Genomic DNA, 18,670 nt, shown 5'->3' with positions numbered 1-18,670 from the left:
CAATTTAAAGTTTTCATGTTCTCTTATACAGGTCGATCAGCTATTTTGTTTATTACACAATCATGTATGTCTTGCTCTATTTTTCTATTTTACTTAAAATATCAGTTGTCTCCCTATAAAAGCAATACCATTTGTTAAGAAATTAAAATGAACAATTAAAAATAATGAAAAACGATGTTAAACCTATTTCTGGGAAATTTCAGCACTGGAACATTTTTTTCTGCCACTTCGTGTAGTCCTTTGTCCGGAATTCAAGACATATATAATTGACAATGGTTTTATAGTTATATAAATGCTTCATATATTGTTCAGATTTCAAGTAAAACAGCGCTTTCTTTGTATGAATTGGTAATATTCAGATATAAAAATTCAAAATAACGAGCTGAATGTTAATGTTTTAAGGTTTCAGTTATAAATACTCCACTATGTGTGTTGATGAGACAACTAACCCTTGCTGTTTCTTTTATGATTCTTTTCTCATAATATATATAAAGGTCATTTTCCTATTTCCCTTGTACAGGAATGCGTATTTGTCAATGCCTTTACTATTCCAAAGACATATTCTTCAGTAGAGAGTAAGGTGGAGAGGGACAGAGAGGTAAATCGAACAATTCTCAACACTCCAGAATTACGTAATATGCGATATTTCAAATTATGTTCTTATAAATATTTAGATAGATCAAGCCACACGTTGCAGAAGATAAACAAAAATGCTCCTGCGGAAGACATTAGTTTACGATACATCTTTTTTTAAAAACACAATCAAAAGAGCTGAAATTGCTCAAATCTTGCAACATGTTAAGATGTTTGTTTTTATAATGATATACGATTTCCAGGGATCTTATTAGATACCAAGCGCATTAGTTTAGAGTTTAGATGTTATCATAACAACATTATTTATTCCTTCCAAATAATCGACCTGCAGAGAGCTACAGATATAATGTTCCTAGCAAGTAGTAATGGGTAAATACTGTGATTAAAATTCATGCGTTATATAATTGTTTAACGAGACTGACTGGCACGACTGCATTTACTTCTTAATAATTTAGTATTCTTTTTACTTACTTTTTAGACAAATGTCATACTGGAATTTAAGGACGTATGCTAGAATTTGTGGGCGAAAACTTTCCCCTCAAAAAAAAGAATTGCCTCAAACTTGAATATTGAAGAACAATCATTTAAGAAACAAACATATGCAATAAAAAACACAGGTCACCGGTATCGAAAAAGAGTTATCTGCCCTTGAAAATGGCATTTCCCCAAAAAATTACATATTCAAGGGCCGATAACTCTTTTTCAATACCGGTGACCTATGATTTTATCGCATATTTTTGTTTCTTAGATGATTGTCCTTCAATATCCTAAGTTTGAAGAAATTCTATTATTGGGAAAAATTCCGCCCATCTCATATACAGGGAATTCTAGCGTACTCCTTTAAGTTTGATTTACTCATCGATTTAGGAAAGTGAACAATTAAAGTTATGTCACTGAAGCTGTATTTTCTGTCTAAAACGGTTTTTTATAAACATGTTAGAATTATTTTACATTAATAACAGCGTACGTCCAACGTTCCAGCGTATGGCACTGCTTAAATATTAATATTTAGTGTCTCTGGTAATGTTGATAATACCTTATCTTGAAAATTCAATTCTTAACAACATTTTTTTCTTTATCAGAACATTCATTTGCTACAGAAAGAGCACTGTATAAACATACAACTGACAAACGTCGCTCGCAAAATGATTGAAGTCATGATATATAGAAGATAAAACCGAAACTGAATATCTATGTAATCAAAAGAAAATGACTGAATGCACCTGTATTTCGTTTGTAAGGAAGCATCTTGATTCAGCATTTCCTTTAGTTCCTGTTTACAAAATACGACAGAGGTGATCTGTTTCCGATGCATGTTGATGCGGATGCGTAATGCAAGCGTTTTCCTAAACTGAATAATCTGTAGACACACTTTCATAGCGTTCATTAGTTTTGTCTGGTATATATGTTTCAGAATCATATCGCTTAAACAAAGTGGCAGCAATCCGACTTGGCGAAAGCAAATACCTTAATATATATTATCAAACTGATATTGAATTAAATGTATAACAAAATTGTTAGGTATATTACTTTGAAGTACATTCGTTGATTCTGATCCACTGAACAATGTCTACTTGTTATTACAAAGAAAACGAACCTCGTAATAAAATTTTTTAGTATTATACAAAATCACTTCGTGTGGTAGCCGATGGGTCCAGTGGTTGCCAAATAGATAAATCGTAAGGAGTTTTGAATAAATCTATAGGACCACAGCGTGACCAAAGCAGATCTTGTCTGACCATTGCAGACCTTGTCTGGACGCTCCGTCATTAGTGTAAGAAAATACCGTCTGTAAGTGAAACATGGACAGCTTGTAAGAACAAATAAAAACAACAAACAACAACTAAAAGCATTTTAATAATACTATTTAAATTACTGCAATTTCAACTGATGTACAAACATGTTCTGTACAATGTAGGTCTAACATACAATGTTTGAGCTGTAAAATAACTTATATGAGCGTAAAAGTACACCGTTAATGACATAACTTAACATGCACGCTGTTTTTTATCATAAAATTATAAGATCCCTACATTTTATATCCGGTATTACAAAAAACGGTTTCTGGTCGTAAGTTTTTATTTGTCTCCTCAAATATTCTGACTGTTTCATTTAGACAACAAAAAGTGTTTGTAAGTGCGTTTACGTGGTTACGAAAAAATGAAAGATGAAATGAACAAACTGCATACCTTAATTAACATAAAATGTTTGGTCTAGCATTTACATATAAACTGTAGTATTTGGACCTCCACGGATACTTTGCACAAAGGCACTTCAAACTAGTAGAAATTAGGTTACGTGAACACAGATTCTCTACCATATTTGGCCAATTCTAGTCACATGATTAGTGTACCTTAGATCTCTTGTCATTTAACGCCATTTTTATTGTATTTTTTGTCAAAAACAAGAAGTTAGTCGATTTTGTTTTATAATTGTTGTTTTGTTTACCATAACATAGGACTTTCCACCAAAAACATCACTGTAGAACCCTATTGTTCTGTTAAAATTAAATAGACAACGCGCTTTTAATCTTGACACAGGGAAATTTAGATTTTAAAGTAGTTCTGAAATAAAAAGGTACTCGTTTCAACCAAATAAAAAATTGCACATGCCTGCATATCTTATGCAAACATTAGACAAATACGGTTTACATTTCAATGTGTTTGTCAGTGGCAAAACCTAAATGACTATTGTGTAGCCTAGCTCCTAGACATAGTGGTTTCCTGTTGTTACAGTAATCACTCAGTATATATGTCTTGGGTGACTTGTCCATTTAAAGGTGTCGTCTCCACTATTGATAATATCTATAAGAAGATTGAAGCATAGAACGTAACTAGGCAAAATAGCAGCAGACTGGGTTTGAACGAGTCTCTTCTTGAAAGATAATAAAGTGTACTACACCGTCAAGCTCCCTTACGGTCAAATGTTGTTATTATTTGCCGGCTTCGGATTGGTTGAAAAATGTGTAGGAAACCCGAAGCATTCAATGAGACTTCAGCTGATTGGTTAAAAATGTGTTGCCTTGAATCATGGAAATATCCTTAAAATCTTGAAACGTAATGTTTTCTGTGCATTTTGAAGTCTTTTATAGCTGCCTGGTTATATATTTAACTCTGAAATTAGCAATTTAGTGAAGTAAGTACTTGTTGGAATTCACCACTAAATTCCATGCACAGTTGTGGGTGGTTGTCTTTGAAATAGAAAAAAAAATGGATCGCGCATGCCCATGTAAAAATGTTATTTTTTGGTGTCTTGAAGGATATTTGACAGGGTAAATGGCACCTCATGTGTTTTGAGGGGGTCCTACAGAGTCATTTCTTACAATGTAAGCCTATGGAAAAATTAATAGCAGTATCTGACCTAACATCGGCTTAAGCGGAAATCTGTTATTCAGAAATGCTGAAGGACACCGCAATTCCAAAGGATCATACTATTTACGAACAACGAGTACAAGTACGGGGGGAGGGGGGGGGGACAAAACATGCTGACAGGTAATTTCTTTTTTTTTCTGCTAAATTAATTAGCACTTCAATAAATCGCGTTGCGTCAAAGCTGAATCAGACAGCACTAAAATTAATTAACAAGAGGGCCAAGATGGCCCTAGGTCGCTCACCTAAGAAACACTCCATAACAGTGTAAAACATGTTTGACCTAGTGATTTCGTGGAAACAAATATTCTGACCAATTTTCATTAAGATTGGACCAAACAATTGGTCTCTTGCGATAAAACAAGCATTTTCTTAGATATGACCTAGTTTTTGACCCTAGATGACCCATGTTCAAACTCGACCTAGATTTTATCAAGGCAATCATTCTGACCAAAATTCATGAAGATCAACTGAAAAATACAGCCTCTATCACATACAGAAGTTTTTTCTTTGATTTGACCAAGTGACCTAGTTTTTGACCTCAGATGACCCATTTTCAAATTCGACCTAGATTTCATTAAGGCAATCAACCTGACCAAATTTCATAAATATCAACTGAAAAAAACAGTCTCTATCGCATACACAAGATTTTTCTTTAATTTGACCTAGTGACCTAGCTTTTGACCTCAGATAATCCATATTCAAAACCGACCTAGTTTTCATCAAGGCAATCACTCTGACCAAATTTCATGAAGATCATTGAAAAATACATCCTCTATTGCATACACAATGTTTTTCTTCGATTTGACCTAGTGACCTAGTTTTTGACCCCAGATGACCCATTTTCGAAATCAGCCTAGATTTTATCAAGGTAATCATTCTGGCTAAATTTCATGAAGATCAGTTGAAAAATACAGCCTCTATTGCATACACAAGGTTTTTCTTTGATTTGACCTAGTGACCTAGTTTTTGAACCCAGATGACCCATTTTCGAACTTGGTCTAAATTTCATCAAGGCAATCATTCTGACCAAAATTCATGAAAATCAATTGAAAAATACAGCCTCTATCGCATACACAAGATTTTTACGTGATATGACCTAGTGACCTAGTTTTTGACCCCAGATGACCCATTTTCGAACTCGGCCTAAATTTCATCAAGGCAATCATTCTGACCAAAATTCATGAAGATCGATTGAAAAATACAGCCTCTATCGCATACACAAGGTTTTTCTTTGATTTGACCTAGTGACCTAGTTTTTTATCTGAGATGACCCATTTTCGAACTCGGCCTAGATTTCATCAAGGCAATCATTCTGACCAAAATTCATGAAGATCAGTTGAAAAATACAGCCTCTATCGCATACACAAGGTTTTTCTTTGATTTGACCTAGTGACCTAGTTTTTTACCCGAGATGACCCATTTTCGAACTCGGCCTAGATTTCATCAAGGTTATCATTCTGACCAATATTCATGAAGAAGAATTGAAAAATACAGCCTCTATTGCATACACAAGGTTTTTCTTTGATTTGACCTAGTGACCTAGTTTTTGACCCGAGATGACCCATTTTCGAACTCGGCCTAGATTTCATCAAGGTTATCATTCTGACCAATATTCATGAAGATTAATTGAAAAATACCACCTCTATCGCATACACAAGGTTTTTCTTTGATTTGATCTAGTGACCTAGTTTTTGACCCGACATGACCCATTTTCGAACTCGGCCTAGATTTCATCAAGGTTATCATTCTGACCAATATTCATGAAGAAGAATTGAAAAATACAGCCTCTATTGCATACACAAGGTTTTTCTTTGATTTGACCTAGTGACCTAGTTTTTGACCCGAGATGATCCATTTTGGAACTCGGCCTAGATTTCATCAAGGTTATCATTCTGACCAATATTCATGAAGATTAATTGAAAAATACCACCTCTATCGCATACACAAGGTTTTTCTTTGATTTGACCTAGTGACCTAGTTTTTTACCCGAGATGACCCATTTTCGAACTCGGCCTAAATTTCATCAAAGTTATCATTCTGACCAATATTCATGAAGATTAAATGAAAAATACAGCCTCTATCGCATACACAAGGTTTTTCTTTGATTTGACCTAGTGACCTAGTTTTTGACCCGAGATGACCCATTTTCGAACTCGGCCTAGATTTCATCAAGGTTATCATTCTAACCAATATTCATGAAGATTAATTGAAAAATACAGCCTCTATCGCATACACAAGCTAAATGTTGACAGACGACAGACGACAGACGACGGACGACAGACGCCGGGCATCGAGCGATCAGAAAAACTCACCTGAGCATTGCTCAGGTGAGCTAAAAACGCAATAACTTTTTATTTCTCAAGAAACAGACGTGTGCACTCATTTCCGCAGTTAGATAATTTTCTTTCCAATGATATGGCTTCGTTTCAAAATCTGATAAATTTAACTTTTGAAATTTTTGTTGTGGAGAGCAAAATCACTTAAAGCTGAAAAATCGATGCAGAAACATGTTAATTAACTTTAAAGTCAGAAGGATTAAATCCTATTTCTGGTGTTAATGCATGTGTGAACAATGCCTTTAAGATACGTATTTAACACAAACCTTTCCACATGCACGTTATTTGTCAGGGTTGAAACATGAATGAAAAAGAGAAAAAAATACAGAAAAAATAGTTTAATTCTAAAAAGCCTTAATCTCACTGTCATGTAGTAAGGGCTTGTATTACTACGTTTTCCATCTCAAAAGATTGCTAAAGTTTTACCCCGTTTGCGGGTTGTAAGGTTTTATCTAGAGTTTTAGTAATTTTAGTAAGTTTCAACTATGTTTTCTTTTTGTTTTAGTCCGGTTTGAATTAGTAGAATTAGTACGTTTATGTACATTTTAGTACGTTTCTACTTCGTCTTGGTACGTTCTACTTTTTGTATATTAAGGCTATGTATTTCGAAATCCCACGTTTCTTTCGGACAGTGGAAAACAAACGTGTCCTGAGAAGTCATAGTTACGTATATAACCGTATCTAATACGTTTTTCTACGTATATTGCCATTTTACTACGTTTTTAAAACGTAATAATACCTAGCCCTTATAAGTTGACAGCATGACTGGGGCTGCTTGTACAAGAGTCTCACAATGCAGCTCTGTCCATAAAGAGTAAGACGCTGGATTTTTTAAGTCTGGTCCCTAAAGTTTAACTCGTTAAATAGTTCCATAACAGAGGTGTCAGGTGTTACGGGCTACAAAATAATTATACCTTTGAGGTCATCCATGAACATAAATGAAGAACTTGTATGCATGATTTTAAAAATAGCGACGTGGGAGACTTTTATGTACGAGATAAATTGTATTAAGGTTTAAGCATATTTCATAAGACAATGGTCCGTATTCTTCCAAATATTCAGATCCAAATAACTCTGTTTACAACATTCTGTATTGACGAAAACTTACAGTATAATCAACCAGTCGTGTTAAAAGAAGACCAGGGATTGCAAAACACCAAATTCTCGAGTAGAAAACTAAAGAATAGTAATAATTACAGGATTAGCTTCTTCTGGCGTTGTGGAGTACAACGGTTCAAATGTACACAACGAAATCTTTTTGAAGTATTTTGTGTACAGTCAAAGAATTTAACGAATGAATGAACAGCGAAACATAAACATACTGTATAAAAGGCAATCCGCCTATAGATTATGGAAACGTTTGACTTGCTTGGTGTTGTGTCGCCATTCTACAGTCACATGGTTTTACCATTGTCACCATTGCTTGGTAGCTGGAATGATTGTCTGACAATATTCCTGCGTCGGGGTTTGTGAATCATGCTTGGCAGGTTAAGACAGCTTTTCGTTTTACGGAAGCGGCAAACATGCTAACACTTAGACATATACTTGGCGAAATATAAATCATGTGAAGACAACTCATTAAAGAAATATTTGAATTAATGAAGACTAGACTATCTCTGCACATAAATGCTACAATGATTTGGTAGTAAAGTAGGTAATGGTACAGGCATCTGTTTACATTTTATAACTTAAATCTACAAAAATACCAACAAAGTTCTGTGTTGTTGAATCCGTAAGCTTTTAGAGAAGCATATAGAAACTCTTATCTATATAATGTGCAATTTAACAGTATCCACTATGAAATAAAATATCATGTCCCTTCCGTTCAGTTTATACCAAAATTATCAATCGCTATGACGGCAATCCGTATACACTAGGCCATGCACCAAAAGGGTATATTCGGCAAAATTTAAAGTAGGTGAAAAAATTTCCCCTAGACATACATACATGTAGTTCTCATATTTTCGTAAATACTACCTTAAAAGTTAAAATAATGTACATTTCTATTAAAACTTTGCTTTTCATTTAGACGTTCTGTTAATGTTAATGAGTAACTTGAAAATCTAATATTAATAGCGTAAACTTCTTATTAGAACATCCTTAAAACTCAATTGTGTGTTATTGCAGCACTATAGTATAGGGTTTCAGTCATATGTTTGAAAACTATCCAAAAATCTGAGATACTACTTTTTGTTTGTTTGTTTGTTTTGGGTTTAACGCCGTTTTTCAACAGTATTTCAGTCATGTAACGGCGGACAGTTAACCTAACCAGTGTTCCTGTACAAACCTGTTCTCCGCAAGTAACTGCCAACTTCCCCACATGAATTATCAGAGGTGGAGGACGAATGATTTCAGACACTATGTCTTTTATCAGATCGTCACGAAAAACATACGCCCCGCCCGGGGATCGAACTCGCGACCCCGCGATGCGTAGACCAACGCTCTCCCTACTGAGCTAAGTGGGCAGGCTTTTAAAAAAGTTTGAAATACATGTAAGTTTATGGAAATTCTTTCTGAACTTCAACCGGGTACGTAACTGAAAGTCCTGACAGAAACCAAATCTATACATTTATAAACTAAATACAAATTTGTAGAATACTGACTAGATAACTCAAACAGCGCAGAAAGAAGAGCTGTGAGAATTCATAACTGATTCAACGTCTTCCACATGTCAATATGGTCCATCCAAAGTCGGCACATTCTGAACGAAACTTCTTATCACAGAATCCATATATTATAGGGTTCGCCATATTGTTTATCACAAATGAACGCAAAAATACATTATAGATGGCGATCCCAGTCGGCGACATGTCTTTCACAAAGAATGGGTTCATTGAATTAATCACCATCAATACTAAATGTGGTATAAAAGATAAAATGAATACCACTGTAATTATAAATAACATGAATGTGACCTGCTTCGTTCGAAGACTTGGTCCACTATTCACAGACTTTTCACTCTTGTTGGACTCGATTCGGTTTCGCTGTCTATTCATACGCTCTTGTTTCGGCGTAGACTCTCTCGAAGAATCTCGGGGCGCAGGTGAATTCGAACGAGATTTCACAACCTTTTTCAACAGGTCTCCGTATGGGTCTTTCTTAATTTCTATGTCGTCTAGAGATTTCTTCGTAGGAGTTGTCTCTCTTGAGTTTTTGTTGCTACTTTGAGGCGATTCCGACTTTCTATGGTGGTCATGCCCGTTTGAGACGCCATTTTTGTTAGTAGACTCACAGATGGTCTCTTTTGTTTTCCCTATAATATAAATTTGTGATTTGTTTTGCAAGATAAATCAAAGTCAGTTACAGTAAATTTGTCTGCAGCCTTAAATATTTACGAAGTTAATTTTTTCTCTTTTCTTTCTAACCTGTATCGACAGAAAAATCGATCACCTTTCTAAAGCACCTGTGGCTTTCCTTTAATGCGGCATAAAAGTGTTCTAGGAGATTAAAGAAGAAAAAACACCAAAGGCCCTATAATAAGTAGTGAATGTCACTACAAAGCAGAATCACTATCAAGACTGAACAAAATACAAAATAGTTTTAATTTATAAACAAACTTTTGAAGTGAACAAAATTATATTCTTTTTAAATTACGGTCGCACAAAACAATGACTAGACAATGTGGCAAGTATGAAAATCGAAATTAATGATATTGTAACGTTTTAATTGACATTTGTAATTAAAAATGTAAGTGAGAATACATTCATTATGATTAAACAATAAACATACTTAATGAAGAACTTAAAATATATGCTTTATGTTGTTTTCTGTACAGAAGATTGAACATTTCGTTTGGACAGTGACCACATTTAAGCAAACTTGAAAGGATTTTTATGTTGTTGATAAAAAGTTACGTAATGTAACAGAGGTCACATTTAAATTTCTACCATTCTCATACTCGGATTGTGAAGGAAACTGTTGACACAGATGTAACCGACAGCTCATATTAGCTGCACAGGTACTACGGTCATATCGTCTGTGAAAACATGTTCTCTTCGCACAGCTGACTCATAAGTCAGACAGTAAAGCCGGCTGAGCTAGCAATATACAATACATGTATGTGTGCTGAGTAGCTTTAAAGGGGACAACACTGTCGTAAAATTACATGGAAAATGGTTATAAAAACGCGGAAGCTATCAAGTTTATTTTAATATAATTATTCAATCACTAACCTTTATTATCCTCCGACGAATCCTTTCTTTGATAAGTGTTTTCTCTGATAAACTTATGGTGGTAAATAATCCGGGTACCAATCCGAAAATAGAATATTCCCATAACTACCATAGAAACTACGCTTAGCAACAGTTGAAAAATGAAATATCCTTTTGGCAAATTAGAATTTTTGAATTCCGGGTCAATAAAGCACTCTGTTCCTGTAATATTATGCACACCAGTGTCTACTACGGCGTCGCCGTAGACGAATATCGCTGGGATGGCGACTAGACAGCCCAGGATGGATGCCACCAAGCACATCAGTTTTATTTTATTTGGTGTCATTTCTACTGAAAATGGATTACAAATTCTCCGATGTCTCTCTATAGCTATAGCAATCACAATGAAAGCGGAACTGACCACGAAAAATACGTGCAGAAAACGTAACGTCTTGCACGCCTCCTCCGAGGGAAACATGTAAGGATATAACATACTGACAATCAACAGAGGCATGCCAACACTGCAGGCTATAAGATCTATCCATCCTAACCACAAAATAAAACTTCTGTACGTCGATGGATGATACTTTGTCGTGTATATATAGAGAACTAACATATTTCCGAATACCCCTACTACCATCAAGATGGCTATGAAAACAATAGTTGGTATGTGTAACTGAACAAGAACATCATTCAAATCCTCGATTGTTACGTTTGGTCCAAAATCATTCCTCCAGTCCTTTGGAATCGTTGTATACATTTTGTATATTTTATAGTCAAGTTTGTAGAAAAATGCAACAATTTCTTAAGGTAAAGAAATTGTTATTTTTTATATTTTAAACTTTGCGGCTCCTCTAATCCTTTGGTGTGGCTTCTTTGAGACTGAACACATTTCAAGCGAATATCCGAGAATCCTTTCTATAAATAATTCAAACTGGCAGTCATTTGCAATTTCTCTCCGTTCTGCTGTCTATATTTGTTAAAGCACCGCCTATCGATAACTTAAATTATTTGAAGAGATTATCTGCAAGCTATCAGTGGAAATAATTGATAATCTACCTGCGAATTTAGCGCGCTGGCTTTTGATGTATATTAAGAAGTATTATAAATCTTTTACCTGCATCACAGTATTTAAAACTGGGGGATTTTAAACACTCCCCAACAAATTAGCAGAAAAATATTCTGAGACTCGCTCTGCACGAGGTTTTGATCCTGTTATACAACACCAAGCAGCGTTCTTTCGTTTTTCACTAGATGGCTTATCAGTCTTTAATCTTCTAAATAGTTTCCTTCTTCATTTTATTGGTCATGCCTTGAAAATCCTAGTTTCCGTAAAAACATAATATCATGTTTGCTCAATATAATGAGATAAATCTATGAAACACTCGAATCAAAAATTGTTGCTGTTGAAGAAAATTATTATTCCAGTCTTACTATGTAAGAAAATCCACTTAATATTCCAAAACCGCCATTCCGTCTAACGTGTCAGATTTTTACAACTGCTCTCTTAGAGAGGTCGATCAGCTGTTTTCTCCATTATGCAAACATTTATGCCTTACTTTTGTTTCGTCCAAAGAAAAACAGTAAAGTTGTATTACCCATTCATGTTTACATAATCCATCAAGTGTAAATTCTCGTTTAAGAACGGTATTTTCTCTCGTTTGTATTATATCTAAGTAAAGTTATTAGAATTTTGATATTTTGATAAAAAAAAGTTTCACGTTACATTGAAGTATGTCAATTGCATATACATTAAAACTTTCCAATCCATTATATAGACCAATGGAATCATGGAGTTCAATTATGTCAAGGCAACGTTTAACACAACATTATAACATAGACCTGCACTTGTCGTATCCTTAAAAACTAGTCCAAACCCTGTAGCTTCATAGTCTGGGAATGACACCCTCTTTACGAATTTCCTAAACACAGAAACTTTTATACGCATGTGTCAGTTTCAGAGGTTAAATATATCAGTCACGTGCGATTCATGCACGTTATTGTGAATTTGTTTTACTTTATGTCCAGACTTGGAGTACCGCTTCTGCGAGATTTTTTCCGCTGGAATAGAAATGTACAAACATGAAATTTACATTAAACCGTCTTGTACGTATTAATAAAATGATGTTGGAATTTTATGGTTGCAACAGGACACTATAAATGAAACAATGTTATCAGTATCAAAGTAATCAAGTTAAAACACAACTAAAGCAGATGAAAGTAAACTTTACATGAATATGTACTTCTGAAATGTATCCGCCTCCTTACAAAGTCCGTTCCGTACCGTGATAACACGCTGTTATCTCCTTAATCTAGAAATGCTATATACGCTGTCAAAATATTGTAAAGTCTAGTTTGGCCTATTAAGATTTATAGCAAATGTTAAATACCGGTCTGTCAAAAATTGTAAAATGTAACATCATTATAACTTATAAAGAACTTGTTACAGGCGCATGTCTTTTCGTTGTCATGAGAGGTCCTAATTCACATTCTACTCGTAGTAAATTGGTTTAACAAAATAACACATGATTTCATCACTGTGTTTGTCTGTCTGTACGTGTAAACAACAAACATCTACACATACACATAGACAAAGTAAAGAAAATAGGCAACAAGTACTAAAAATAGGGACATAGTGGCCTTTGAACGCTCGATCTATATCCCCACTTTGTTTCACAGTTACAGTACAGGGTAAATAAAAGTAAATAAAAGATAAAAGTTATCTTCGCCGAGTAAATCTCTTACATACTTTTTGGTCACAAAAGGCGTAAAACACACACACAAAAATCCTTGTGTTTAATATATAAAAGAACCTCTGGACTTAAAAACAAACACACAATCCTTTGCAAAAAGTAGTGCAGAAAGAGAAACACTCTTTTGATTAAGGAAACTGATCAAGTTTACCTGATCGAATACATCTGTATTGTATTTGTAACAAAGCATCTTCATTTAGCATTTCATTAGTTTACAAAATGCGATTCAGGTGGTCTAATGCATGTTCATATTATTTTCCCAAACTGACTACAGACGCTTTCATGGCTTCTCATAAGCATGATATACATACACATTGATAAGATACATACGCACATCTAACACCATCACTTTAAACAAACAGACAACAGTGTTTCTTGTCGAAACAAAAATGTCTTGCATCGATCAAATGTATTATATGTTATTGAATTTCCTGAGAAAAATTAATAGATACTGCTATAATATAAACGGAAAAAGTTTCATAAAAAATAAACAAATCGTAAGCATTGGCTAAAATGCCACTCATTAAAGATATTGCAGTTACCCGTATGACTTGAAAATTGTTTCTAGCACCTTGCATTGCCTTGTAAGCTGTAGCTAGAGTTATCATTTAAGGCAATTAATGCCACCAGATGCCGCTTTGTTACGTTTTGATACGGGGAAAGTATAATGTTGTGACCATGAACGTGTGTCCTTATGATGTAGCCTTGTTGATAATTGATACTAATTTGATGCGGTTAAGAAGGTAAGGAACACCTATGTATCTCTGGGAGGCTATTGACGTTTAAGGTAGTTCTGCAAACAATGTAGAATTTTGTTATCCAAATATTCAAAGATAAATTACGAAATGATGCAAATTATATAATACGTTTGTTTAGATATTGTAGGACAAAGAACAGAAATCCTTAATTTCGTTAGAAATCTCCAATGATATGTTTGTTAAAACAAATTTGCCAGGAAGCGAGAAGTGCTTTAGAATATGAATTGTATGACTGATACGTGATAACATGTACAGGTGTTAAGCGTGATACTTCTAAATTGAAGGCTTTACCTGATCTTCCTCCGTTAATACTGACATAACTGATAAGGTTTTGGTCACCTGACATTATGTATGGTTTTAGAAAGGAGATTAAAGCATTCCGTGAGATGATGATTGCTTGCAATTTAATAGCAATTGACGTTATTGTAGTCTGTGTTCAGACCGTATGTTTTGTTCACAGGAGATAACTCCTGAAGCTTTTCAAATTTTGTAAAATCATGTTCCTTTTCTTCTCAAAACATACGATAATCAGAGCCTGGAAGACTGATGAAGTAAGAATACATAAAAGAATTATTTTTCCTAAAAAAGATTATCTAGTCGGTAGCCAGACTAACGTTATTGGCACGAAAAATACAATTAGCAATGTTCGTGACAAGCTGTTCTCGCTCTCAACAGGTTCTACTTGCTGTAGAATATGGAAAAGTTTCCATACAGCAAAGGAAACTGTACAAATAACCAAGAAAAGAGGAACAGTGTACTGATAAAAACGCACGGGATATGTTTAGGTTTTCCGCACTTCGGTACATATCTTAAACGTGCACGAACAACTCGAATAATAAAAAAAAACATAAATATAAACTGAAAAAAATATCAAAACAAACAGAAACAACGATCATTTTATAAATGATAAGAGTAGGGTGGGGGTGCACTTTTAATCATCATATTTTGCTGCTTTTACGAAACATCCAAAAGGAAATTAAGTTCGTTTATAGGATAGTGCCAAATTATGAGAGTACTGTAAGATATAGAGCCGCTCTTCCTTCCAGGCTGAAGAAAATTAACTATCATTTTTTAAAGAGAAACGTTTCTGAAACACATTAGAAGTAAAAGCAATCCTGTCAATTTTTTTGTGAAAATAATAAAACCCATCACTTACTTTTTCCATATTTTCGTATTTTACAGACTTGAAAGAAAAAACCCAGTGTCTGGTAATATTGTGAAAACGTACAGAAACTTGTTAGGATTATAGTCATTGTAATGTATTTGACCTCTAATGATTCCTGTTTATTATTGTGTATATATCTGTTTCGAATATAGTGAACACGAATAGAAATACGTTAGGATTTTATGTATACTCTCAAATAATGTATTTGACCTCACCTAACTACGACCTACATACTCTTACATTGTAGATCTGCAGATCTCAGGAATCCGAATGTGAGAAAAGAATAGAAATATGTTACGATTATAGCTTCCGTCAGTCAACCAGTAACATGGAACAGGTAAAACAAGAAAGTGTATATTGTTATAAACTACTTTCATCATGTAACACGCTTGAAAGGTCTTTTGATCGCTGAGATATTTATGTTTCATCATTTGAAGAAACATGCATGATTCCATTAATCATTGTCAATGTGGTGCTCGTTTTATCTAAATATTTATAAAGCTGAAATTTGAAGTAGAACATATTATGTAATCTGGACAAAGTTTACCATACATCTTTGAGCGATATCATTGCTGCTTGTTGTTTACATCGTAGAACAAAATCAAGAAAACGTCTTGCCACCTCGAGTACCTTGATATTTTACGTATTCAAAAAGGTATCGTGAGAAGTATGGCATCCAGAAACTTATGATAGATGTTCGACTTTTAGTTGCGCACCTGCCTTACACTAAAATCATTCCATTAACTCCTTGAGGCCGATATCATAACATATCTGCTATTACCACCTAACGTCGAAGAACATTTTCTGATTTTATCACAGTCTCACGCGCATGCAGTCAATTGAAATCATGCCGGGAATCATGGGTGATTAAAATAAATTAAAACAAACTTAAGAAATCTTCGAAGTTTAAAAATAATATTTTATATCTTATTTCATCCTTAACCTATATCCAAATAGAATAATATTTTCTTTTCGAAATATTCACAATTTTAACGAACCTACTACGTTGAAAATATTTGACCGTTTCTGGTGCGCTTACTTTTTCACATGTAAAGACATTGAATTCCAATAAATAGAAATACAATATTTACAAAGAATATTTACATAAGCATACTTAAAATTGACACCTGTCTTTGTGAATATCGACCATGGTGCATTTTGATGTATACATGTACTCAAACGTTTTGTGACACGCGCTGAGACAGTTAAGTTGTAATATTTACATTTATTTTTGAAAGATTATTAAATTTACATTCATATGTTTATGTAGTCACGTTTTTTTTTTGTATTTTATAAAATATGTTTTGTTGTGTTCATGTTTTTCAGTTTGTATAGATGTAAGTGTACGAATATTTCAGCCTTCTAAAACTTAACATTTTCCGTCCATTCATTTAACTGATAATGGCATTTCATCGTCTGAATCATCATCGGACGGAACTGATATGTCAGAAGCTACGTGATAATGAATATTTTCTTTATTTTAAGAAAGAGTTTTGGCTGACGACATTATTTTACTCCTTTGAAATACAGTATGAACGAAACACAATGAATTTTGTCTTTACATGGCCGCATAATTGCAAACACTTATTTTAACAAGGGAAAATCGGCACTAATTATAACATCTAAGAAATAATACCCAGTACAAAATAATTTTGCTTTTGCCAAGATTATCAAAAATTAATAAGTACATGTCACAATCAGCATGATCTCGATGCCGCGACAATACTCGTCAATCGCCGTCCTAGGGAGTCCTGATAACGCGCGTATAGTCGGATATAGATGCTACAGGGTTAGAAAATATAACGCCTATAGTCGCATTTCGGCCCCAGGCAGTTAAAACAGATGTACCTGCGAAATTCATTCACGTTATGTAATATTCAAGTATTGGAATGTATCTGCAGGCAGCTTGTGAAAGATCTCACTTTATGCCTCAACATGCTCCTGAAACAGACCACCTCATTCTAATTGCATATTTGATTTTTAGATTTTAATTTAAGTACATTTGTACGTGTCACTATGTATGATTATAAACATAGAAATGTAAGAACAGACGCCCTTGAAGATAAACAGCGAATGCAACGCAAAGCAGTTCAACATAAATTAACACTGTAGTGAAATTATATAGCAGATGGCATGCCTAAATCATCACAAGCAATGCTCCCTTTATAAATAGAGAACACTACAAAAGAGGAATGAGGGAGACGGGTTACACCGCCAGTATACAAGAACATTAAAGAAGTAAGGACAAAAAATACCGGTAAGTTTAACTGTTTCGAATCCTAGATATTTAGAGCTTTGTAAATTTGCTGTAGTAAAACGGGAAAAAAGAAAATGAAATAAATAAAACAGAAATTAAAAAAAAAGTGTTTTGAAATAAGACATTATCTAGCCAGTAGCCACATTAGTATAGTACATGCTAACCTCATACTTCTGCCATTATAAAGATATCATAAACTCTAGACATTTTAGGAATATAAATTCCCCTTAAAAGTAAAATCCTATTTGGTATGAAAGTCTTGGTCTGCTTTTATTTTGCTTCTTTGCTTCCAAAAGATCTTCTTACATATTTTATTACCTATCACAACAGCAATCTTTAAGTGTCTTGTGGCGGCTGTAAAAAGTCTACCAATACTTGGATTCAGTGTCATAATATGTTCTTGTCCTTTGGGATCATTGACTCCATTCAAAACATGTGTAACAGAGTTCTGCTTAAGCCGGTGCTGGGGAGTGAGGGTGTGTTAGAGGTGTTGCATTTTCCATTACCTGTCATGAACAGACTCAATCAAGCCGAGTCTGCTATTATTTTACTTGGTTGAATTTTGTGTTTCCAAAGGATCTTCTTACAGATTTTATTGGTACAGGTTATGATTTCATATATTTAACATTAGAGATTACCTGCTGTAAAAATGATGGAGAAGGCTAACAATATTTCGCATTACATGCACCTGTATTGGTAAAATCATTGTTTACAATAAACATTTTGCTTATCATTACCAAGGATACTAGATAGCTAAAATATCCCAGAAGAAGAGTTAACTTTAAGCTGTTAATATAATCATAACATGATGATACATATGCTAGAAGGCAGACTTCAGGGTTCCATAAACATAAGTGTTGATAATGAATTGAGTCATAGTGCTAAAATATATGAGAACCTGAAACCGAAACACTGCATTACGTGTACATTCTAAAATACACAAAAGTACAAAGACAGTAGACAAAACAGACGAGGAGAAAGAAGGAACAACAGGTCAACGTCTTGGGAAGTTCAGTGTTAAATACACCATTGGAGAGCCTAGAAAGGTTAATATGTGTTTCACGGAAACACCTCCACCCCACACATTTGAGGAAATATTTTACCGGTCAATGACCTACTTCCAGTAGACTTTCAAAGTCTGTCTTAAAAGGGAAAAGCAATGTTCGATTCTTCAAAGTAAGATTGAAATATTGTCCAAGTTACTTTCAAAAGTTGTTCTTATTTCTGAGACACGGTAAACAATCAAAACATTTTGCTTGGAAATGACCTAAATAGACTTTCCACT

The 18,670-nt window shown here is 34.2% G+C and overlaps 1 protein-coding gene across 6 annotated transcripts in view; it reads right to left on the bottom strand.

The window, feature by feature from the left end:
* Window positions 1-2,432: 2,432 nt before the first annotated feature.
* The window catches only part of LOC123540263 (rhodopsin, GQ-coupled-like), a 56,789-nt gene continuing 40,551 nt past the window's right edge, over window positions 2,433-18,670 (bottom strand). For all 6 annotated transcript variants that reach the window (XM_045325130.2, XM_045325132.2, XM_045325131.2 and 3 more), the window contains 2 exons: window positions 10,474-12,513; window positions 2,433-9,554 (listed from right to left, as the gene is read on the bottom strand). In XM_045325130.2, coding sequence (XP_045181065.2) covers window positions 8,956-9,554; window positions 10,474-11,212 — 1,338 coding nt within the window. In that variant the 5' untranslated portion in view covers window positions 11,213-12,513 and the 3' untranslated portion in view covers window positions 2,433-8,955. The remainder of the gene's footprint in view (window positions 9,555-10,473; window positions 12,514-18,670) is intronic.

The sequence above is a fragment of the Mercenaria mercenaria genome, chromosome 16, assembly GCF_021730395.1.
Source record: "Mercenaria mercenaria strain notata chromosome 16, MADL_Memer_1, whole genome shotgun sequence".
Lineage (NCBI taxonomy): Eukaryota > Metazoa > Mollusca > Bivalvia > Venerida > Veneridae > Mercenaria > Mercenaria mercenaria.
The sequence above is the reverse complement of the archived record's forward strand: the minus strand, read 5'-3'. Positions and strand labels throughout refer to the sequence as shown.